Source organism: Vigna angularis, chromosome 4 (assembly GCF_016808095.1).
Source record: "Vigna angularis cultivar LongXiaoDou No.4 chromosome 4, ASM1680809v1, whole genome shotgun sequence".
Lineage (NCBI taxonomy): Eukaryota > Viridiplantae > Streptophyta > Magnoliopsida > Fabales > Fabaceae > Vigna > Vigna angularis.
In genome coordinates, this window is record NC_068973.1 from 32,490,242 (window position 1) to 32,515,485 (window position 25,244).

Sequence of the window (25,244 nt, forward strand, 5' to 3'; positions counted from 1 at the left end):
CGGAACGCACGTTCTGCCCATGTAACGCAACATGCCGTCCGTTCCCGTATTGAACCACTTAGCTTGATCCGTACCGAGCGCGCTTAAGATCTTTACCAGTTCTTCATCTTCGCGTTGCTTCATCCAAATCCGATCAAACACATCGCTAGATATGCTAAGGTTACAACACTTGATGCTATTCGGTTCCAACTCAAATTGCAACCTTAGATCCCTGAAGCTCTCCACCAAATTCAGCTCCTTCACCATCATCAATGAGACATGCGCTGTCTTCCTGCTCAGAGCGTCTGCCACTACATTGGCCTTCCCAGGATGATAGAGTAATTCAAACTCATAGTCCTTCAAAAACTCTAACCAACGCCTCTGCCTCATGTTCAACTCCTTCTGATCAAATAAATACTTGAGGCTCTTGTGATCACTGAAGACTTGGAATGTGGATCCGTATAAATAATGCCTCCAAATCTTCAAGGCGAACACAACCGCTGCCAATTCCAGGTCGTGCGTTGGATAATTGCGTTCATGAATCTTCAATTGACGAGACGCGTACGCTACAGCCCGTCTCTCTTGCATGAGCACACAACCCAACCCTTGATGAGAGGCGTCGCAGTATACTTCAAAAGGCTTGGACGTGTCCGGAATGATTAGTACAGGAGCACTCGTCAACTTCACTTTCAACTCTTGAAAACGCTCCTCACACAAATCAGTCCAAGCGAACGGCTGATCCTTCCTTGTAAGTTGTGTCAACGGTGCTACTATCTTAGAAAACCCCTCAATGAAACGCCTATAGTAGCCCGCCAGACCAACGAAACTTCTCACTTCCGTGACTGAAAGCGGACGTTCCCAATCCCTAACCGCTCGTACCTTTGCTGGATCTACCGAGATCCCTCCAGCTGACACAATATGTCCCAGAAATTGCACCTCCTTCATCCAGAATTCACACTTGGACAGTTTGGCATACAATTCCTTTTCCCTCAACACGCTCAGCACTGCCCTCAAGTGTTCTTCATGTTCAGCTTGCGTCTTAGAGTAGATGAGAATATCATCTATAAAAACGACCACGAACTTATCCAGATATGGCCGGAAAATGCGGTTCATATAATCCATGAACACTGCAGGAGCGTTTGTTACTCCAAAAGGCATCACTACGTACTCGTAGTGTCCATAACGCGACCTGAAAGCAGTCTTCTGGATGTCGTCCTCCTTCACTCTGATTTGGTGATATCCCGAACGCAAATCAATCTTAGAGAACACCGTTGCCCCATGCAGTTGATCCAACAAGTCATCAATCCTTGGCAACGGGTATTTGTTCTTGATGGTCAGCTTGTTCAATTGCCTGTAGTCTATACATAACCGAGAGCTGCCATCCTTCTTCTTTACTAAGAGCACAGGCGCTCCCCAGGGCGATACGCTCGGTCTTATGAATTGCTTCTCCATTAGTTCTTCAATCTGCTTTTTGAGTTCAACCAACTCTGCAGGCGCCATCCGGTACGGTTGAACAGATATAGGGGCTGCTGTGGTCACCAGGTCAATGGAGAATTCAATCTCACGCACAGGAGGTAACCTTGGTATTTCTTCTGGAAAAACGTCCTGGAATTCCTCCAAAACCGTTCGTCCTTCAGTGCAATTATTGTACGAACGCTCAAAATTCTCATCCGCACCCTCTCGGTCTTCATGTGTCATGATCAAGAAGCAAGATGCGCCCTCCATAATATCTTCTTTTAGCTGACCGAGTGTTACTGAAAGTACTTCTTCTTCTTCACCAGGAAAAATTAATTCCTTCGCTCCACAATCAATAAGAATGCGATTGGCAGCCAACCAATCCATTCCTAAGATCACCTCCAAACCTTGAAGAGGTAAGCAGATGAGGCTAACCTTAAACTTACGTCCCTCCACTTCTATAGGACACTTGACGCACATAGTGGACGTCCTAACCTCACCAGCTGCTGGGGTAGACACCACCAGATCACACAACATCTCACTCACTTTTAATCCCAGTTTTTCAACACACGCCTTCGAGATGAAGGAGTGCGTCGCCCCCGAATCAAACAAAGCACAGCATGATCTACCATACAGCATGCATTCACCAATTACAAGGTTACCTGAGCTCGCTGCCTCCGCGCTCGTTATAGCATATACTCGCCCACTTGCTTGGGCTCGTCCTCCTCTCGCCTGATTCCTTCCAGCATTAGGTGGCCTCATCACCGCACGCCCACTCATATTGCACTCGTGATCCAAGTGTCCGTTTCTTCCGCAACGATTGCATTGTTTCACTCCCACCAACTGAGGGCATGAAGACCTATAATGTGGTCCTCCACATCGGAAACAAACTACACTTCCCTGTCCAGACTGTCCGACAGGAACCACTGCTTGAGATCCGCTCGTCTGGGAAGACTGATTCGGTCGAGCGTAAGGAGGTCTCCTCTGTACAGCACCTCCCCTGGACACCACCGGTCCTCTACTCACTTGTTGCGACCTCTTCTGACGTTCCGCTTCTGCCATGTTCCTCTCCAAAACCTTGGCTCTCTCAACCATAGCGGGGAACGTCCGGATACACAAACTGGATATCAACACTTTCAAGTCGCTCCGCAATCCGTTTTCAAACTTTCTACACTGCCATACTTCACTTGTGGCCATGGTATTGAATCTGACGAGATGCTTGAACTTATTGGTGTATTCGGAAACAGACATACCTCCTTGAACCAGTTGTAAAAATTCCACTTCCTTCGCAAACCGAATGCTGTCCGGAAAATATTCTTCATAAAACTTAGCCCTAAACACTTCCCAAGTGACTGGCTGTCGTGCGTCTGCGAGAATGGCTCTCGCGCTCGTCCACCAATGACTCGCTTCTCCCGTCAACAGATACTCCGCGTACGCTAATCTATTCTCGTCTGGGCATCTCTTGGCATTGAAAATTTTCTCTATATCCCTTAACCATTGATCTGCTTCATCTGGGAGACCCTTCCCACTGAACTTAGCCGAATGGTGTTGGAGGAAACTTTCCAAGCTCCATTCAGCATTCGGTTGAGCAGCGTTTGAAGAGGATGCTCCAGGCGCACCTCTAGTTGCTGCAAGTATCTCCATCAACTGCCTCTGCGTGGTCTCAGAATTCGCACGAGAGGCCTCCAGACTCTGCATAGCAGCTTGGTTTTGCTGCATCAGAGTGGCGTTCTGCTCCATGAGGGTCGTATTTTGTTGCTGTAAGCGGTCTATCACCGTCTCCAACAACCTAGCGTTGTTGGACGCATCAGGTTCGTTAGGCTGCGGGGGAGGAGGGAGTCTAGGTGCCATTCGTTCTCTGGATACAGAGAAAAACGAGCGTTAGATATGTCCAAGAGTTAAATAACAATAACTCATTAAACATGCAATAAGCACACAGCAAAAACACAGTGCACTCATAACCCTACAACGTCCTTAAGAGAACAAAACTGCTCTGATACCACTAATGTAACATCCCAAAATACAGTAATTACCATAATTCAGAATTAATTACAATTAACAGTAACATAAACAGTCTTTGCATTAAAATTAGGATTTAAAAGCCAAACGGCATCAATACAAAAGAAGGCGCATAAACGCAGGCCATGAGAATCTGAAACGAACGTTCTTAAATGTATAAAACAACGTACGACAAAACAAAAATTAGAAGCTTAAGACGAACGACCTTACAAAATACTTGGCCGAACGTTTAAACTACACTAACGTTCACAGATCTATTCTAACGAGCGCTCTAAGGCTCGGCCTTCACATCAACTTCCACCAGATTTGTTTCATCCAAATTTTCTTCTTCCAGCATTTGCTCAAGGGATGCACCACCATCTGCTCACATCCACACGGATGATCATTGCAAGACAAGACGAACGTACATGGACAGTGGACAACACAATGGAAACGCAAGGGTAAGCTTATAATATTTAATTTATACAATCAACACATACCTTTACATTTCAAAACACACATACAGCAAGTGATTCATCAAATAATAAACATACAAAGACGTATAATAAGACAGACCGTCCGGACTGTATGAATCTGTGTAGTTACAAGCGTCCTTGCACCCGAGTGATGTAGTAACTGGGATACACCAAACAGCTGCCACTCGAGGTAAGTCCGTTCTTACGTCGCCCATGTTAACTTATGGACTAAGGACCTCCTGCCGTTCCCACACATGAATACCCCCTTCTACTTGAAGAGGCGTATCACGGAACATCAGGATGGACAGCGAGTCTTAACTTATCCACAGTCATACTTTACCAAAGTCAATATCCAATATAGAAATCAGAGTCGTTCCTCCTTGGAACGCTCGTTCAAATATCAATATCATAACTTCATTTCTTAAATCGTTCTCACACCTTAACTCTTTCATTAATTCACATTTTCATTCTATGTTCCACTTTCATAAAAAGACGAACGTTAATTAACTGTATGGACGAACGCTATTTGATATCAGATAATTATTCAATTGTACGAGCGCTTGATAGGAGACCTTGCGCGATTTAGAACGAACGTTTGATATAAGACCGAACGATTTTAAAGACGAACGCTCGACATAAGGTCGAATCGTTATCAAAGGTGGACGCTCGACATGAAGCCGTACGTTATCAAAGACGAACGCTCGACATGAGGTCGAACGCAATTAAAGACGAACGCTCGACATGAGGTCGAACGCTCTTAGAGACGAACGCTCGACATGAGGTCGAACGCTCTCAAAGACGAACGCTCGACATGAGGTCGAACGCTCTCAAAGACAATCGCTCGACATAAGGTCGAACGCAAATCAAGGACGAACGCTCGACATGAGGTCGAACGCTATCAAAGGCAATCGCTCTACATAAGGTCGAACGTAATCAAACACGAACGCTCGACATGAGGTCGAACGCTCTCAGAGACGAACGCTCGACATGAGGTCGAACGCTCTCCAGTATTAAAATGGGGACGCTCATTCACGAGCAGAATTCTTTCCAAATGAAGGAATCCCATTCTAAGTTTATTTAAGGAAAACCGAACGGTTTAAGACCGTACAGTGACGAGCGTCATTTATCAAAGGGAATGAATAAAATTTCAGATTTTCTCAACCTCAGCAGAATTTTCCAGATTTCAAATTTATAAACTTTATAACTTTCATTCCAGATTTATTTCACATTAACATAGTTCTCATACAGATTTCAACATTTTAATCATTCCAACTCTACCATAACCATACTCCATTCATCCATAATCAAATCAACATGCGTTTCAAACCACCAACAATATATACAATCCATGCAAACAGTGATCGTTCATGACAGATAAATCAAAATCAGAAAACCAGATTCCATAACAGTGGTCAACCATACAGCTCAAACATCATGCAGTTCATACATGCACAATAACAGTGATCATCCATACAACTCAAACCTTATATTTTTCATTCATACAACTCAGATCATACAACATACAGTATAAATTAAACATATAAGCTTCCCTTACCCGGATTGGAATTCAAGCTTGTCCTAGATAGAAAATGGCTTTGTCCAACTACGCTTTTCTTACGTTCTTGACTCTTCCAAAATAAAATCTAACCATGGAACACAGAACACTTAGAATATATGCTTGCATGCATGAAAACTCCATTTTTTTTTTCCAGAAACCTAAGGATGAACTACAGCGAGGAGACTTACCAGGTTGGATTCAAATTCTGTTCGGTCCAAAGTGAAGATTGCAGCAATACGAATATTCCTACGGTGCTGCAATTGGGATCGGAGGAGAAACGTGAGTTTTCCAATAGAGAGAAGTTAAGGGTTTTTAGAGAGAAGTTGGAGAAGATGAAAGGGTGAGTTCAGAGGTTGAAGATGAGTGCGTGCAAGTGAGAGAGAGTTTTCGAAAAGTCTGGTTTTGTTTAACTTTCACGTTCGTTTGAACGAACGTCTCCCACGCTGACACCTGCATACCAAACTCTGAATTTGCAGCTTCCAACGTGACAAGTGGCGTGTGTGCATGCAGAGTTTGGTGCGTTTTTAATGCACTGGAGTGTGGCGTGGAGCGTTTTTCAGAGAATGATGGGCGTGGTTCTTCGTGCGCGACAGAGAGGAAAAATGGGATCAGATTAGAGAGTGTGTTTTTAAATGGCTGGGAATGACGTGGTGTGTATTAATGGTGAGGTGTCAGGATTAAAGGAGGCTAATTATTAAGGGTTTCACATGTAACATCTTTCATGCTATAAAAAAGGGTAACTCGAAAAACTTCTTTACTGGTGAAAGTTACTTTAATGAGATGTTTGATGACATCTCTAATAGAACTGATGTAAGTTGTTTTATATAGTTATTTTTTTTATGACATAATAAAAAATTTTAAATTTATTTTCGTCAAAAATTAATTCGTTTAACAAATTTTAAACAACTTTTATTCTTAGCATTGAGTTACTTAGAAAAACATTTAATGCTTTTCTTACATTTAAAGTGCCACCCTTAAACATTTTATACTATAGATATTTTAAAAGGTAATTCGATTTTAATTAAGAAACAAAAAACAGATAAAATAGGAATTAATTTAAAGTTTCTTAAAGCATCCAACTTTTTTTACAAGATTTTTTTTATTAAGGTGAATTCTATAAACAAGTAATTTTAAAATAGTGATTTTAAATTAAAAGTTACAGTAACATACTATTGATTAAAATGAATAATAAATATATCATAAGTCGTAGACTCTATGGGCATAGAAAATTTAGTGAGACACGCGCGCACACACATATACATATATATATATATATATATATATATATATATATATATATATATATATATATATATATATATATATATATATATATATATATATATATATATATATATATATATATATATATATATATATATATATATATATATATATATATATATATATATATATATATATATATATATATATATATATATATATATATATATATATATATATATATATAGTTTTCGCAATTGGTTGGAAGAGGCACATGCAGTGGCCAAGCCATGGTCACAGCCTCGTAAGACCGAACTTACGACAGGCATAAACACTGATGCCTGAAACCGTGTGAATTGCGCGTTTCTCTCATTGTTTTTTCAGAACAAATTCTACCACCATATAATAATCTTCTCTCTCTCTCTCTCTCTCTCTCACCACCTCCAACTACTACACTCAAGTTCACCTGTTTTATTTTCCACACAACACAATTATGCTCTTTTGACAGATATCAGATCAGGCACAGCAGATCTTGGACCCGAATTACCATCCCTTCAGAAAGTTCGTTTTTTTAACCACAAATGTTCCCTCTGTATGTGCGAGAGACAGTGTCTGTGCTACAATCACCAAGTGTTTTTGTTTTGGTCAGGTTAGTGTTTTTTTTCCTTTGACCTCTCAAACCATCGCCAGGTGTCTGCTGTTTGTGTTTTTGCAAAGATTTTGAATTCCTAGCATATCCATTAAATCAGTATATATTCTTATTTGATGGATGCAGCATGAGTATGGGCTGCAAGCTTGAGATGTCGTATATAAATATTGTTTCTAAGAATTTATTCTTGTACTGCAAGTTTTAGTTGATTGGCATACATTGTTTATCTGAATTTTTGAATGGTTGGTTGGTCTTCTTCCACTGCTTAGGTCTATTTCAAAAGACAAATATTCGTGGAGTTTTGAGGAGTAGCGTCATATACTACAACTCTGGCCAACTCTCTAGCAATATTTTCACCAAGTGTTGAAGGTGTCGGTCCTTCCTTCTGTGGTTCGCGGCTTTGTGTGGACAGGCTTCTATTTCTTGTTCTGCTTCTTCCCATCGATTATGGCTAACTTTTGAATCACTCTTGCTTCAATGTTACCGCTATATTTGAGTCAGACAAGATGTGAGCGGCAATAGGATTATAGGAATCGTACGAAGTTGGAATGCGCAAAGAAGATTGAATAGAATTATAAAAAGGATTCAGAACAAGCTTTATCTTTTGTCATGGCCTTGTGCAGGTGTCTCTCCTTTTTTACTGGAAAGAAAGAGAAAAACAAGGTAACAGATATGTACTTTTATATTGGGTGTGCTTGATTTGTATTTCAAAAAACTATATTGGGTGTTTTCATTTGCTGTTTTCAAAAAGTATTTTTTAAGTAATAAAAACAAAATATAGTAAACAGATATCCACACTAAGCTCTTGTCTCCCACACGCAGCACCACTTTAACGACTTAAGTTTGGACTACAAAACAGAAAAACTGATGAGAAAATATCGTATACCTTACCTGCTTTGTTTATTTCTTCAGGGTGCTGCTGAAGGGTCTGCAACCGGGGACCTTAAAGCTCAACTTGGCGAAATACAGCACCCGAAGATTTCATCAGAGCGTCGTGATTTGAAGCCGGCCACCCTTGATGTCACGGTACCCTTTGGTGTGCAGAAGAATTCAAGGGGAAATGTGAGGATTATGAATCATGAGAGTCCTGCTAAAACTGAAGTGGAGGAAGCTTATGAAGGAGAAGACGAGCATGAGCAGTCTCCTTCCATCAAGAGGGAGCTCTCTGATTTTGATCTTCAAGTCCACCAAGCTGCTGCAAACAAAGGAATATGTGATCCATCAAATGAAGAGTTAAAATACCCGAGTCTGTATGAAGACCAAGCTAACATTCAATTCGAAGACACAGACCATAAATACAGCATAAAGAGTAATGATATGATCCAAAGTGGACATGTCAGTGATCCCGGGATTGGCAAGACTCACTTTTGGGCTTCTCCAGAGCTCAAGAGATCTTGTTCTGACCTGGAAAGAAGGGATGTACTTATGAAGACTGCTCATCTCTTTCCAACTTCCAAGTCACAGTCTTTTGAGGATTTACACGGATTATCAGCATATCAGATGGTTAATCTAGAAAGCCCCAGGTCTGCGATGACTCACTGCAGTGCTGATAAAGTGATGTTGAAAAGGCATTCCTCAAGTCAAGTTCTCCCTTCAAGAAGTAAAAGATTGTGGTGGAAGTTGTTCCTCTGGAGCCACAGGAATATACATAGGTCTAAGTTAAGCAAATCGACACAGATACATCCTGCAATTGCTGCTTTGAGTAGTCAATGTGGGTACTCCTCCGACACCCTTGAACCAAAGCAAGGCAAGGCATTGAGACACGAAGAATCACCCTCACCAACCTCATCTTTTGGGGAATACTTTCAGAAAAGATGCGATGAACAAAATATTGTTGACCAAAGGTGGAGCAGATTTCAGAAAGACCATTTTGGATTTTGGCCACAAAACCAATGGGTGGCTTTCTCAGCCGAATCATCCTCGCTTAGCAGAGTGGATGAGTGGGTGAAAGATCTCGAAATTCAGCAGCCACCTCCCGAGGATGACTTTGGTGATGACGGCATTGGAAACATTGCCTTCCCACCTTCTCCTGATAATGGTAGATCAATGGCAAGAAGCACATCTCAGTTGATTCGACATTCAGATGCCAATATTTCAAAAGAGATAATGAATGCCAATAGTCTGGTCCAGTCCCTGAACCCCGCCTCAACTGCTGCTCATATATCAGGCATTGGTATAAAAGCCATTCCCTCTCTTTCACACTTCTTCAGTCTCCGCTCTGTCAATTTGTCAAGCAACCTTATAGGTATGCTTTTCTGAGAGAAAAAAAAAAGTTACCTTTAACATCAGTTAATCATAACGATAACACTAACTAAACTGATTCGCTCTCCTTATCATTGATTTGTTAGCTCACATCACGCCTGGATTTCTCCCAAAGGGTATTCATACCCTGAATCTTTCAAGAAACAAAATCAACATTATTGAGGGCCTCAGAGAATTAACCCGGCTCCGGGTACTTGATTTAAGTTATAATCGCATCTCAAGAATTGGACAAGGTTAGTTTCTATATTGGCTGATGCTCAATGAAGGTTAATTTGTAGGCCTGTGCAGTATTTTCTATAATTTAGTTACCCTCTGTGTTCTTATCAGGATTATCAAATTGTACCTTAGTCAAAGAGCTATATCTTGCCGGGAACAAGATAAGTGATGTTGAGGGGCTCCACAGGTTACTGAAGCTGACAGTTCTGGACTTGAGCTTTAACAAGATCGCAACCACAAAAGCATTAGGCCAGCTGGTGGCTAACTACAACTCACTTCAGGCCTTGAGTCTGCTAGGAAATCCAATTCAAAGCAACATCAGTGATGAGCAGCTGCGCAAAGCAGTTAGTGGTCTTCTTCCAAAGCTTGTGTACCTGAACAAGCAATCTATAAAGCCTCAAAGGGGACGAGAAATACTCACTGATAGTGTTGCCAAAGCTGCACTTGGGAACAGCGGCCACAACTCCTACAGAAGAGTACTGAAGAAAGGTGGTGGCCAAGGAGGGCCAAGTTCCTCAGGTGTGCATAGAGGCGGTGCTAGTGTTTCCCACAATAGCAGGCACAGGTCAAGGAGCCGAACTAAGCGTCATTAGTTCTCTGTGCAATTTATCAGTCTATTTCTAAGACTTGATGAAGTGGAGGAGTAATTTTCAAACTTGTTTTTACCAATATTTGCTTCAACCTGAAACCCACCTGTGGAATAAGCGTTGGTTGTGATTGTTACTGTGTTTGTTTCAACCTGTTAGTTATCTTGAGCGTTTGATTAAGACTGCTCCATTCGTGAGAGTCTCTTGGTTAGACTTGGATGTAGAACAGTGTTCATCGTTTAGCTGGTTTCCCGATATACTTAAAAGTGGAATAATGAAGATATGAAAATCTGTGGATTTTCATCTTGGAGAAGTTTTTCTGCAGCCTTGTTTTTTTATCTTTTTTTGGCAATGACGCCACACTACGTTTAAACGTTTTAAGTTGCTTTGAAATTCCCTCACTCATTGTCATTCGTAGTGATCAATGTTGGATGTAAAAAATTTGGAACTGAAATTGAGAATGTTCCATGAAACAGTACATAATCAAATTGTCTGCCAAATCTGTTATATAAGGTAGCCCAGCTAAAGATGATAGCTTGTAAACATGCTAATAAACAGCCTCAAAAAGGAAGAAAAGGGGAAGCATAAACTACATAATAAAAGAAATTTTAATACAGAATAGAGATCTGCGATCTTAAATATATACATATACAGAAGGAAAAGAAGACAGGGTAGCAGTTTGTTGACCACTGTAGACGACCGAAAGAATAGCAACAAATTTAGAATTTTATATTATCTTGTAATTAAATACTTTTGAAAAATCAATTTTTATGGCTTTAAGTAACCTATTGTTAGGTGTGGCTACTTAACGAGTGTACCTTTAGTATCAGTTAATAACATAATATGTTTTTATATCTTTAGCTTTGTGAGAAAAGTTCAGTACAACTTTTGAATTATTTTCAATTCAACTTTCACATTTTTAAATTTATGTATTTAAATGTATCTAGTCTTGTATACTTATCAGTCATCATTTTTTTTTCATCTTATGATTTCCTTAAATAAATTTTATTTTCTGAATCTTCGATAGAAATGATCGAAATCGATCACGACTTTCTAATCCAATATTAGATTAGCATATCTTGATGCTTGCGTGCTCAATATTTCCATGGTAGTTTCAAAAAGGGTTTTATCGATAGACTATTTCACCCACCCATTAAATCAATAATTTTCCAGGCACTGTTTATGATGTTTAGATTACTTTTAAATAATTGCCTACCTGAGCAACACCAGTGGTTGCTGGTTACACAATGTCGTATGCAATAGTAAAGAACTTCCGAAATCATTGTTTAGTTATTTGATTTCTACTTTTACATCATTACCTGGCGTGCTATAGTTTTTGTTTCCGCAAATAGGAACAATTTGGGGGGAGACTGGGACAAGGACACCAATTTGCTTGAAGCAGAAGCAAAAGACAAAGAAAAATAATGCAATAGTATTCATTTTAAGGGGAATGTCAGCACACTACATCTCATGGTTATCACATTTAAAAAAGGAGAGAGTCTTGAAAGAAGAAGTCAAAACTAACAAATTTCAATCAATAACAGAGAAAAACTACTGAATTTTTATGCAATTGAGAAAGTATTGATTGTATTTACTTTATTTTATTAAGTAACGAAGAATTACAGTACAAAAACTATGGAGTCGAAGAGGACCCGTGAAGCAATTAACCAGCATTGGTTAAATTGTCCAAAGACACTCTAATCTTTTTCAATTCCCTTATAAAAAAGTCATTTGATTTCTGTTTAAGAGCACCCTTAAAATGGAAGAGTTCCAAATTCCAATCAGTCTTTGTTTTCTTGACTTTCAAACCCATTTCATTCTCCTCACTCTGCACAAATTTCTCTTCCTGGGAAGCACAACGCAATCAACTCAAAAACATCAAGTAAAATGATGCTCTTCCACCCCGGGATCATGTTCCATTTGGTCTACCTGAGCATACTTATAAAGCTTCTCATTAAACAATACCTGGGGATCCTTCTCAATCATAGCCCCATTCTCGTCATAGGCATCCTTCAAGAACACATCCCAATTCATCTCAGTCCCGGCCAAGTAAAACGCTCTGGGCTGTTTCCGCAGCATCTGATAAGTATGCTTCGTCAAACTAAACTCCTCCTTGAACTCCACAAGGTGATGAATGGATGCCCTCTTCTCCAAAGTCAAGCTCAAGAACTCATGAATCAACCCAACCCGATACTTTTCCGCCTCCAACGTCCACAAATCAAACCTATGCCCATCCGAATAGGGAGACACCAAGGGAAGCGAGTTCAGCAAATCAAGCTTCCTATTATCGTCCAATTCCAAATCCAAATCCTTCCCATACTTCACCGGAAACCTAAACTTCCGCTTAGCCGAATCCTCGTTAACAACGAACTCCCTCTCAAGAGCACTCACGGCGAGAAGCGGGTCCCACTTCACCAACTCCAGCACCCTCTTGCCGTCGCTATCAACCGCTATTTTGAAAAAGTCAGGGTATTTGGCGACCCTGTCGCGGAAATCATCGGGGATGCCAAAGAGGGTTCTGCAGTGGTGGATTTTGCTCAAGGGAATGCGGTTGCGCGCGGACATCATAAGGAGTTTGCGAACCTTCTCGACGCGGTTCAGTTCCATTGCGTCCATGAGGGAGTGCTCCTCAGCGAGAAGGTCCTCCATGAGATCAGTGAAGCCAAGCCATGACTTGCCGTCGGTGTGACGGTAGGTTTGAAAGAGGAGGGGGTGGCGCTGGAGGAAGCGGGAGACCTTACGGCCGCGCGGGAATCCGAGCTCGCGGTGGAGCTTGCCGGCGTCATCGAGGCGGAGGACGTGCTCCGGCTGGGCGGAGAGGAACTGCTTGGAGCGCGTGACGAAGCGTAGGAGGGCGTCGCGGTGGAGAATGCGCTCGAGAGAGGGGATGAGGTTGGGCTGGGTTTGAACCGGAGTGGTTCGAGGGCTGGGCTTGGGCTTACGTTTTTTCTTGAACTTTTTGGGGGTTTTGGTGACGAGGAAGGAGGTGGAGAATGGGGCTGTGGAGGAGAAAGGGTTAGGGTTTAGGGTTTTTGAGGATTCGATGGTGGAGACGAAGGAGGAGAAGCGCCAAGCCATTAATAGCGGCCAGAATCATTGATCATCAACGCTTTTATACGTGTGGATAGCAATCAACGGTGATTATATGATCTAAAAGTATGTGATTAAAAAATATATAACGCAAAAATGTTATTTCCGACCTGCCGGATTCGAACCAGCGACCTAAGGATGTCTGTTAACAACTACAGTCCTCCGCTCTACCAACTGAGCTAAGGTCGGATTTAAGAGTAATAATCAACGCTTATTAAATGATCCAAAGTATGTGATTTTAAAAAAATATTATAAATGATCTTCACAACACTTTTTTAGTATAAATTTGATGTTAAATGATGCATTTTTCTATAATGTCATCACAACCCTTGTTGTATGTCATAATTCGAGGAACGTATAAAGTTTTCTAATAAGGGAGTAAGAATGCAAATATCTTAACTTAATTCTTCTTATTTTGTTTTACTTGTTGCCTTCAAAGTGTCTGCCTTCTTAAAATGATAATTTTGTCCAGATTAAATGTGAACTTTATATATATACTCAGGATATTGTTCTTAGTTATTAGCCCAATTCAATTCCAATCAATGAATTCCTGATTAAGTAGTTTTAATAGGATCCTCATTATTTATTAATTCTGATTTATGTTAATTGAGAACCCTAATCTTCGAATTAGGAAGACGAACAGTACATATCCTTTTACATTAGATGTTAGACCACCATCCAATGAAACTAATCCTTAATACGTAGTGCTTCAGTTTTAAACCATTATGATGATTGAACTTGAATTATAATAAAAAAAAAATGTTAAATTAACTATTAACTGAAATTGTTATATATGTAAAAAAACACAAAGATGCGAGTTTATATAACATAGCCGGACATGCACATTGTGAAGAGGTAGTTACCATTATCTGTCCAATTCAAGTAATAACCAATTCACCTCTTTAATGTGACTAATGATGGCATTTATACTAAAGTTTTCAACTCAAATGAAAGATTATTGAAATTAACCTGAGATAGTGAAAACCAGAAAAAGGAAAAGTACCCATACACTGCGCCGTAATTTGATTTTACCGATGAGTCACCTTTGGAAAGAGATGAAAACTTGGATCACACACGGAAATATAACTGAGCTTTAATCATATTAGGTAATTCCGGCATAAGAACCCAATTAGGTAATTTTCAGAGGCTAATGTTATAAATGAGCTTGATTCCACGTTATAAATATTGACAAGATTTATCAAAATATGGTTTTTCTGGGGTTTTACAGGAATGAGAGCAGAAAAATAATTGTATAGGGATATGGGGGGAATTTACTTATTGTATCATCTCATCATTCATCTTGCTAATCTTAAATCATCATGTGTGTAACTGTACTCAGATATCACATGAAAAATTGAATGAACCAGTATATACTTTCTTCATCCGCTCTGCTCTGCTCAGCTCCTCGTTTGATAATTACAAGGCCCTATGTATATATGCCTTACGGCTACATAGGAGTTGTGGTGGTATCATTGACGAGAATTCACTGTTTCCTCTATGGTTTCTTTTTTCTGTCCAAAATTTTCAATCCCCACCTTCTATTCTATGGTGGAGCATTATGATAATAAATCAACACTGTGAAAATGAATATATGAATATTATGGTCTAATTTCCTCTGGACTTTTAATGAATTAATTTCCCTGTTTCTTAAAGAAAGCTTTCTGACAGATCAGGAGTCTCTGATCGCTGTCACTTTCAATTTCTACAACTCGAGCATCCCACTTTAGCCGTTTCGTTAGAGCTCTGGCTGACTCTATAAAAGGAACTGTGTCACGAATTATAATCCAACCCTGCAAATATCACACCAATTGTCACCATATCAAATGGCCTAAAAATATACCAATCCATTCAAAAGGAACTACCTAAGCTATCTGGTGATAGCCTCCTGCAAATCTAAACCCCTTAGTACCTAAGAAGAATCCATTTTAGCTTTATGCTTCCACAGGTGAAAAACAAAAATCAAAGCTTTCCCAAATGCACTTAATTTGATGATCACATTAGAGTTACTAGGCTGACCCTAGTGATTCTTAAATGGAGATTGAACTTACTGCACAATGAAGATGCATACCCTACATATATATACAATACCATGCTGATAGTAAAATTTTTAAAACTGGCGTCACTGTCAAAAAAAAAAGTAAGGTTATCACACAATATTAGGCAAACTGGCAATAAATCTTCAGCCAAATTAATATCCAGTTAGTACTAAATCACATGCTCAATCCAGGCCATTATGATTTAATTTAATAAAGAAACAGAATCTATTGCATTGCTTTATGACAATAAAACCCAACCAAAGTGAAATCAAGAGACTCCTTTTGTTAAGTGTTTAGCTAAGGTTTGGAAAAGGTTATCCTCACTCCAGTGTATAACAAAAACAGATTCACGAATGTTCATAGCTTTATATATTTATACCTTATAACATTATCGGATGATGTGAGTAGGAAAACAAAACACACTGTAAAGTTAAAGGACCACAAATGAAAAGTCAAAGCCCCAGAGAGTATATTTACATACCTCCGGCCGAAGTATCCTGTCAATTTCAATGAACACGTCAAGCATCGCACATCTGTGCTGCTGAGCGAATTCAAGGGACAAAAGTCCTGCTGCATGCACCAAGTCATACGTTCTAGGGTACGTTGGAAAGGCCTCACACCTAGAAACCACAGAAGATCAAAATTGTAAGAAATATGTAACTGGCGACAAGTGTTCAGAAACAATGCCCTTTTCAATTAACAGTGGCCCTTTCACAAGGAAGATAAGTTTAGAATATTTAATCTAATCTGCAAAACTTTGGCATGTGATAGAGTTTAAAGATATAAAACCATTCCTAAGCACCGTTTAAAAGCTTAAGTTTAAAGGTGAGTCAGTCCTTACAGCTCCTATTCACAATTTAATTTAATTTTGGCGTTGAGTGGTATAAGGTTGTTCACTGTTCATGCTTAAGCCCGAATAGCTTTGTCATTAAGGGAAAGTTAGTGATAGGTTAAACTAGTTCTTGACTGATACAATCTTCAATATTTATCAACTATTTTCCAAGAAACAAATGCTAAGATGGATGTGTGGTCACTCAAGAAAGGACGATACACAAAATATTTCTATACAAGGAAATATAGGTGTGATACCATTTGAATCAATAATAAAAAGAGAAATTTGTATGAATTTTAGTCATGTGAAAAGGGGGAGAAGGAAATCAAGAAGGACAATGGAGAAGTAAGAGTAATCTCATGGTGAACGATTATCTCCAAGGATTTTGTCTTTTGACAAAACCAAATGACGTCATGATTCCTGTAGTTATCTTACCCAATGAGATAAGGTTTTTGTTGTTGGATTACCATAATTTTTCAGACAAAAAAGTCAGCCAACTGAATTTACTTATTTTACATCAAACAAAACTAAGAAACAGAGAATATTCAAACCTAATTGCAAATGTTATATCCTCCCCACCAGAACTTAAATAAGTTCTGATATGTCAGTACAAGGAATCCACCATGGAACGCTTATGTCACAAGGAAAAATTGAGTAACTGAAAGAAGTTAGTTTAGAGGGGCAATTATGTGTGTGGATGAGAGTTATTTTATCAGTTATGTGTTGCCATAACATAACTATTTTACTGGGCAGTTACTATATTAGACAGTTACAAGTGTTATAGTGATATATGGAAGTTTGAATGTTTGTTCGAAAGAGAGAACTATAAGTCGTCAGGGCTTAGGCCTAACAATCGTTGTCAATTGTCTGTGAAATTTCTTCAGCCTAACAAGTACAGTACACACAACCTACTTTAAGGCTCTAATGGTTACATTTTACACAAGGAAATTAATAGTTCTATATATTATGAAGGTATCAAAATGTTAAAACAAAATTGGAAGAAAAGGCAAGGAAGAAATATTTTTAGCATATGGCCTAGAATTTCAGCCAAACAAGAAAAGGGCAAACAAAGAATCATGAAATTCTAAAATAAGAGAAAGAAGCATAAAATACCAATCATGCATAACGCCAACATAACCTCGGTCCAGGATCAAGGGAAGATAGTTGGGTGCATTCGAAGGTACCACATTCATTACCCATACAGATTTTCCAGCGTGCAACAGTGCAGAATTAAAACCACCAAAATGAGCATTCATGTCAAGCACATTTCTTAGCATGTTATAAGGTGGCGGAGGATCCTCATCACCAGGTCTCTTTGGATGATCAGAAAATATTAAAGGTGATAGAAGAGACCAGTAATTACGGACTGATGCTCTCCAGCTCTCAGAATCCTCAGAAAATTCATCAGATTGCAACCCTAATGCAAGTAAATAGACACGTATTAAGATAACCAACCTGACAGCAGATTTCGTTCAGTTATATAGTACAGTGAAATCCTTCCATTAAGAGGAATGTAAAAGTAAATGTTAAAGAATACAACAATTACCAAAGTTTTCAAGATCCTTTTTGTTCAATTGATCTCTGGAAGGCCAAGTTTGCCTCTGCTCAATAGAAATCCAACGGCTGCTATGTGTTCCTCCTATGCAGTTTTTTAATTCTCGATAATATGGAGACTCCACATCATACCCTCTGCCACATAAAGGAGGGGGAGAACTGTTCTTTCTGGAAATCCAAACAGACAGAAAATGCAAAGTATTAGGAACGTCTATAAAATTGTATGCATTATACGAATTTGGAATAATGCGCTGAAATAAGTGATAGTGGAGATTGAATAATTATTGAAGGTTTTTTTAAAATATTTAGCAGTACTGATGTGACTCTTTATATTTATAACTGTTAGAGCATTGTTATAGCATTAAAGTTATTTTTCAATCTTTGAAATGTCCTTGAATGTCAAATTGTCATGAAGAATATAAGCAGAAAGGAAAGAAAAATAAAAAGAATATAAGCAGAAAGGAAAAATAAAAATAAAAAACAAAGAGTAATTCAGTTTCAAATTATCGTCCTCTTGTTCTAAATTTTCTGCACAATTTTAAAGAACGAATGTTTCTTGGGTGTTAAATACCAGCATCACCTCTCGAATACCACCAACACAAATTCATTTTCTCATGTAAAACAGATCCTGGTTGTTATAAATTTCTTCCAAGGATATACAAAGTGTAATATATTTTTATCAAACCATGTTACAACAGTGATACCTTGAACTGTAGCAACTCTTTTGACTTGTTTTCTTCCATACGACAGTTTCATCTTGCTGTGAAATCATGTCCCAGCAAAGATTTTCAGCAAAACTTTGTATTAACTTCCATCTTTCTTGACTGACTTTGTCACGAGCATTTGTAAGCGGTGAAGTCCACACAACATAACCCCCTGGCCTTAAAAGTCTATCAGCTTCAATCATGAGAGTGCCATCTATGCCATGGAATATGAAGGTTAATAGGATTTAAGCAAAGTCCAGATATTCAGGGAATTCACCTCACTGACTACAAGGTATTATACAATTACAAAATGCAGAAGTTAAGGCCAAGTTAAAGATTATAACTAAATTATCAGATTCTTAAGTTTAAACTTTGAAAAGGGAATAATAATTATGAAAAGAGGCAGCTTGATGGATGAAATGTATGCAGAAACGTGAGGAATACATCAGCAAGTGAACTCCAGTTTGTTGGGAAGTTCAATGACTAGGAAAATAAACATATAAGGTATAACCATATTTTGCTATTATGAAGTTTGCAGTTAGAGAATGGGAATAGTATTTAATAATAATTCTAATCTAATGGATTTGGAATAAACATTTTACAATACTAAACGGGAAAAAAAAATTTAAGTACAATGTTTTAGCCTGAGATGGTTCAGACAGACATTTAACTTTTAAGAAATTCCTACAACAAAGAACCAGTTTCCTCTAATGTACAGCACACACCCTCCCACCCCCAAATAATTCTGCAGTTCAAAATTAGAATTACGCAACAAAAAAGAGTGAGTGGCATCTCATGGAATATTTATAGTGCAAGCAACATAAATGAATAGAGTAAGAATTTAATAAAAATGGGAAAAACAAATTGGATTAGTTGGAACATCTAGAAAGAACATAGAAGGCCATATATAACTATCATTATTTCTTTTTGGTTCCCAAACAGTAATGTAGACATAGGTGGGGATCAAAATAAAACACAGGAGGAAAAACCCAGTTGATATAAATCAACATATGAACTGTGTCCAAAATTTCAAAATTAAAATAAAATTAAAGAACATAAGAATGAATATGTTGCAATAAGAAAAAAATACTTAGATTGAAATTGGAAATCCATGTATAATCATATTTGGAAGATAACCATAAATGTTCTATGACTGTCAACAGTTAATATTTTCCGTGGTTCCACAGGAGTGTCGATGGATGGTCTAAGTTTACTTGTGAAACAATGGAATACCACAAGAGACAACCAGCCCTCAATGTTCAATTCCCCAATATGCAAAAATGGAAAGGTATAACTTGAGAAGCAGAATGAATAAGTACTACAGTCTATAAGAACAATTTTTTTCTTAATTTTTGTTATCTAATTTCTCCTTTTACTGGTAATCATAATCCAACATCTTCTTTGGAGTTGCCAAATAAATGTGCAGAATGACAGAATTACAATGACCTTATAGAAAATAGTAGGAGGTAGGTTTTCAAAGATACCCTTTCGGTCCCAATCGATGCCACATCTGGCACAATGCAACATGTCAAAGGAGAGAGATGGATATGGCAATTGTTTTGAATTGAAAGAAGCAACCATAGCAGGAAGACCCCTCTCAAGTGTAAGCTGAACTTGACTACCAGAAGGCTCATAGCTTGCAATGCACATAGTTAAAAGTTGATTCTGAAAGAGGTGTGCTCCAAAGCTACCGTAACCACAGTCAATATCCAGTATTGTTCTAACCTGTATATTCAGAATCTCAACATGTTCAATCAATAGAATATTATAAACAAACTTTAAGAACTATGTTCACATTCAATACCACTATAACCCTTCTGAAAATATATCACAAAACCCTCTAAATACAGGGTACAAAAATACTGTAAATACATAGACCCCTCAAGTAGATGAGGACATGCTGTTACACCAAAAATGTGAGAGACTTATTCCATTAGCCTATTGGATGCACTTAAAGACAACCAATTGAATCTTTATAAAGCAAGGTAAATAATAATAGGACGGTTCAGATATAAACAAGATTAACACTTCAACCAAAGGAAGAATATTTGGATTTTCACTCGTTGTTTGAACAAAATACCTTCAAGATAATTAACAATGATATCTATTTTAATATTAACAATGGCCTTAAGTCAATGCAGATTTCTACCCATTTACCAACATTAAGCAAAGTAGACAAGTTTAAGTTTCTACAACTAAATTTCACTGAATTAGTGGAAGATGACTATAATTGATCACCACAAGAAATAAAGTAACAAATCCTTAATCACACCATTTCCAATGGAGAATAAACATCCATTTACCCCTGCTTTTACGAAGTTGGATTCATTTCTGAGCCCAATCATTTCAGCGATTTGATGTGAATAGTCTTCCACACCATCAAACATAAGAGAGGCTGAGCGAAAGGAAATTTGCTCTTCATCAAGCATCATCATCCTATAACCAAATAAAATACATGAAAACTTTAAGATGAAACAATAGCTCAAAGTATGACAGCAAATAGGAAAGACATATCACTCACTCACCTTTTGGTTAAGCTTCCAGAAGAAAGAACCTCCTCTGCAGTGAGTTTAACATTAGCAACCCAGATAATATCCCTTCCAGTAGGCCACCTAAGAGGAATTTTGTAATTTGATGGTGAAAGTAATAAACAATCTTGCCTGAGTTCATGGCCACATTGCCGGTCAAACTCATTGCCATCAGAAAAACCAAGAGCTAAATTGTCAGAAACATTAAAGCAAGGAACATAATTTTCAAACTCCTTATAACAAAATTCCAATTCTTTCAGCCTTGAGGGAGCATAAGATATCTCCCCTATATCCAACAGGTCCGACACAAGTTGCTCATGGAGTCTTCTGTAACCATGATAAATTTGACCCCTTGACGCAGTTGAAATTGAGATGGTCCACCAAAAAGACCCCGCAAGAGCAAGAATAACTACAAACACTAAACTAAACTTCAAGAAAAAAAGAATCAACTTATGCCTATTTCTTGGAGTGCCAATAATGTAGGGGTCAGATGATAAACCATTCTCAGTGATACCTAAAATGGAATTAGAATTATCTGATAACAACCTAAAGGGAGACCTCAAGGGTGAGGGGTAAGTAGAGGAAAATCTTCTATCAAAACCTTCCTTTTCTGTCTTATCTTTGGATTGGGAGTCCCACGAGTCATTGTTTCTTTCAGGGATCCGAATAGGTACCCCTCTGTGTAGAGGCCTGGACATTCTCTAACCAATAAGCTAAATGCTTAGCGTGCAAATCCTCTATGAATACACCCAGAAACCAATACCATCATTCAATGTCAGTAAAGAAAAACATTGAGTGAATCCTCCTCCAATTCAGCAAGCACAAACCTAGCATTAAAAAGGAAAACGATGGTGTTCAATTAAAATTTGACGAAGCAATTCAAAACAACAATCTAGAAAATAAACCAAAAAAACTTCCTATTCAGAGATTAAAAACATGGGAATAGGGGAAAGAAAGACCGTTAATAATTTCAAACCACCAGATCCATCACAGACCTAATATTGAGATGTATAGGTACCAACACATGATTTAAATCATACAAAAAAAAGGATAAACTTGAGTGGCAATTACAAGTCTGAACTCGGAAAGAACAAGATGCGAAGAAGTTAAAGTTGAAGTAGAGAACAACATATGTAGGTGGATAACAAAAGAGTAATATCACTTTCAGCTACTTCCATCAACATTAACTAGACTCTCATTAAAACGTAAGCTCGTTTTTCTTCTTCTAAAGAAAAAATCGTTGTCGTTGCGTTTTCGAATCGCAACCCAAACCGAATCACATATAGTAAATAGTAATTTCCGTAAAAAAAAATAAAAAATACCTTCGTTAGCCTTCCCAATCGAAACCCAGAGTCATACAAAAACGGAAGCACGCTTTGTTATTTAAAAAAGAAGGAGAACCAAAACGAAAAAGAACAATTTGACGTACCCCGATTGAAATTGAGAGAGCAAAAAGAAAATCCCATTTAGATCAATGCAGGAAGCAACACGAAAGAGCGACACATTGGGGAGAAGCGTCAGATCAAAGGCAGTGAAAAAGAAGAGCTTTGGAAGGAGCAATGACGGGTACCTCCTCCATGTTTGAGACAAAAAGCGAAGAAGAAGATGAAAATTAAGAATTCCGAGGAACCAGGTTGAATTTTATGGCCACTTTCGTTGCTTGGTGCACACCACTTACAGAAACAACACAACACGTCCCTCTCTCTCTTTATGTCTATCCCCACTGGTTTGAGATTTTGCTTTGGTTTCCCTCTGTAACGTATCTCTCTCTTTCTCACACACAGACACACTCGCAGCTTCCAATGCTAACTCTGCTTGTGAAACAAACGAACGAAAGCATAAGCAACCAGATTTTGTACTGATCCGATCGTGACTCGTGACACTACCCCCAGAGCCAAGCATTAATAAAATTAAATTCCACAAATAAATAACTAATGCGGGTATTTAATAACCATGATGAAAAACATTACTTGTTTTTATTAATTTTACTGCTAATTAAGAGCTGCAGTAAATAATGTTACTATGATAGATTAACTTGAATTAATTATCTGGGATGAACAGAAGAAAAAGTGAGAACTAGGAAGCTACCTAAAAAGGATCCTAATTAATCTTCTACAGGAAATGTTTCCCGCTAATCATGTCGTGTCTCTAGAGATAAAAAATAAAATAAAAAATGCACGCATCTTGTGGGAAAAGGTAGGAAATTAATCCAAGCCCCACATCATTCCCTGTGCCTCTTCATAACATTAACCATAATTTTAAAAGGTATTCGTTACCGAATACTACATTTTTTTACATGATTAATAAATATATCTAATATGGGTTTTTAAATATTCGTTTTAGTAAATTTATTAATTGATCTGTACTGGTTTATGTGTATTAATAGTATTTGGAGATCATTATATGTACAATAAATGTAAAGTAATTAATTTAAGGTGGCATTAATTATAATTTATTAATGCATTTATTGGGAGCTTATCATTGAACCAGAATATTGTATATAGTATTAAAAACTTCAATTTTGTTAATGAAAATTGTAAAAGTGAATTCCATATTCTTTTTTAGAAAGTATAAAGCAAGATGGTAGGAGAAGAGAAAAAGAAAGGACTGGGAATTGTTAAGTTGCTTTAGGAAAGGGAAGCCACATAGTACACATGAGAAAGAGAGGAAAAACAAAAAGATTAGTTTTAATAGTTTAAGTTCATGTAAGGTAATGTACATGTGTTTTGACTTGAACACGAAATAACAAAACATCCCTCCTTATTTATTTTTGGCTTTATCAATTTTACATTATTAATTTCTAAATTCTTTTACCTTTCTCCACCATGTTTACGACATGATCATTTTGGTAGATATGGTGATGAGAAAAAAGATATAATGATGTTTTTATGTTTTTTTATTATTTATTCTTGTTTTGTTTGTAATTACTATTTCATTTCAAGAAGATTTAAAATTTGTTGTTATTTATGCAAATGCATTTAAGACTGACACGACAAATATAAGAGTCAATTGGAAAAAAAGGAACAAATACAAAGGTGGAATACGATAGTTTCACCTGGAATCTCTTTTTTATGCTTTTGTCTTGGGTTATGTCTTTAAATGAAAAACATAAATATTCTTTCCATTTTATAAAAGTAAGTAAAAATATCTTCCCTATCATAATTTTTACTGATTAAATTTAAAAAATATATAAAACTAAAACCACTGTACGAAAACAAAATTTTAGTAGTTGATTGTAAAAATTTTAAAAAGAAATGCATGACTCTCATCTTTTTAATAAATAGAGAACAAATAAGTAATTTTGTTTATAGTTCTATGTTTCCACTGTGGAAAACAATTTCTCAGTGACAAAAGAATAGTTTCTGCATGTGACTTGGCACGTAGATTTACTTCAGAGTGGAATTGGTTAAGGACAAATAGAAATAGAAATACAATATCAGTGCGTTGGAAATGCACAATAATAGAATAATGGAAGACCGTCCAAATGCTGCTTGAACTTTCATTGAAAATTTTAGCATATTATATATATATATATATATATATATATATATATATATATATATATATATATATATATATATATATATATATTAACATGTTTTTATTTTAACAACTTTTATAATATTTGTTTCGGATGTGAGGGTCGATGTCAACAATTTAATATCTTATTGGTTACAAAGGGTTTGAATGTTAAGTTTAATGATTTGTTTTTATGTTGTTGTTTATTTGTGTTATTTGTTTATAACACTTAAATGTTACTTATAGAAGATATTCTGATATCAAACTCACTTGGCAACTCAAGTATTAATAGTACAATGCAAAATCACTTACATTCTTGGTTCATGTCTATATTTATAGATTTTAGTGTGATTCTCACCATTACTCTCTCCAAATACTAGCTCATTCATGAGTTGGATGTTCAAAACGTCTTTCTCCATGGTGATCTACATGTGATTGTATACATTCATCGGTCGTTCGGTTTTTGTGATTCCTTTCACCCTAATCATGTTATTCACTTAAGGAAATATTTTTATGGTCTAAAGCAAGTGCCTTATGTTTGGTACCAGTGCTTTGATGACTACGTTTCTACCATTGG

General features: G+C 37.5%; 3 protein-coding genes, 1 long non-coding RNA gene and 1 other non-coding gene across 6 annotated transcripts; 1 reads left to right on the plus strand and 4 right to left on the minus strand.

The window, feature by feature from the left end:
- Positions 1-7,493: 7,493 nt before the first annotated feature.
- On the minus strand, positions 7,494-8,534 carry LOC128196105 (uncharacterized). Its single transcript, XR_008248239.1, has 2 exons — positions 8,231-8,534; positions 7,494-7,979 (listed from the first exon to the last, which is right to left on the minus strand). It is a non-coding gene; the product is annotated as an uncharacterized LOC128196105 (long non-coding RNA).
- Positions 7,749-10,717, plus strand: LOC108332062 (uncharacterized). Its single transcript, XM_052875836.1, has 4 exons — positions 7,749-8,002; positions 8,252-9,584; positions 9,688-9,834; positions 9,929-10,717. Exons 1-4 carry the CDS (start codon positions 7,949-7,951, stop codon positions 10,408-10,410), a joined length of 2,016 nt encoding a protein of 671 aa, XP_052731796.1. The 5' UTR covers positions 7,749-7,948; the 3' UTR covers positions 10,411-10,717.
- A 1,257-nt stretch (positions 10,718-11,974) lies between these two features.
- LOC108330702 (protein WHAT'S THIS FACTOR 1, chloroplastic) lies at positions 11,975-13,628 on the minus strand. The gene has a single exon (XM_017565211.2). It carries the CDS (start codon positions 13,480-13,482, stop codon positions 12,283-12,285), a length of 1,200 nt encoding a protein of 399 aa, XP_017420700.1. The 5' UTR covers positions 13,483-13,628; the 3' UTR covers positions 11,975-12,282.
- TRNAY-GUA (transfer RNA tyrosine (anticodon GUA)) lies at positions 13,599-13,683 on the minus strand. Its single transcript is given in 2 exon segments — positions 13,599-13,634; positions 13,647-13,683. It is a non-coding gene; the product is annotated as a tRNA-Tyr (tRNA).
- A 947-nt stretch (positions 13,684-14,630) lies between these two features.
- On the minus strand, positions 14,631-23,046 carry LOC108331810 (probable pectin methyltransferase QUA2). Of its 2 annotated transcripts, none has more exons than XM_052875837.1 (9): positions 22,719-23,046; positions 21,146-21,975; positions 20,924-21,056; positions 20,105-20,345; positions 18,621-18,834; positions 17,909-18,084; positions 17,476-17,779; positions 16,012-16,150; positions 14,631-15,284 (listed from the first exon to the last, which is right to left on the minus strand). In XM_052875837.1, the coding sequence occupies exons 2-9, from the start codon at positions 21,844-21,846 to the stop codon at positions 15,126-15,128; spliced, it is 2,067 nt and encodes a 688-aa protein (XP_052731797.1). In that variant the 5' UTR covers positions 21,847-21,975; positions 22,719-23,046; the 3' UTR covers positions 14,631-15,125. The 2 variants fall into 2 exon arrangements, with proteins under 2 accessions (XP_052731797.1, XP_017422241.1); XM_017566752.2 differs by having other exon boundaries at positions 22,578-23,046.
- Positions 23,047-25,244: the final 2,198 nt, after the last annotated feature.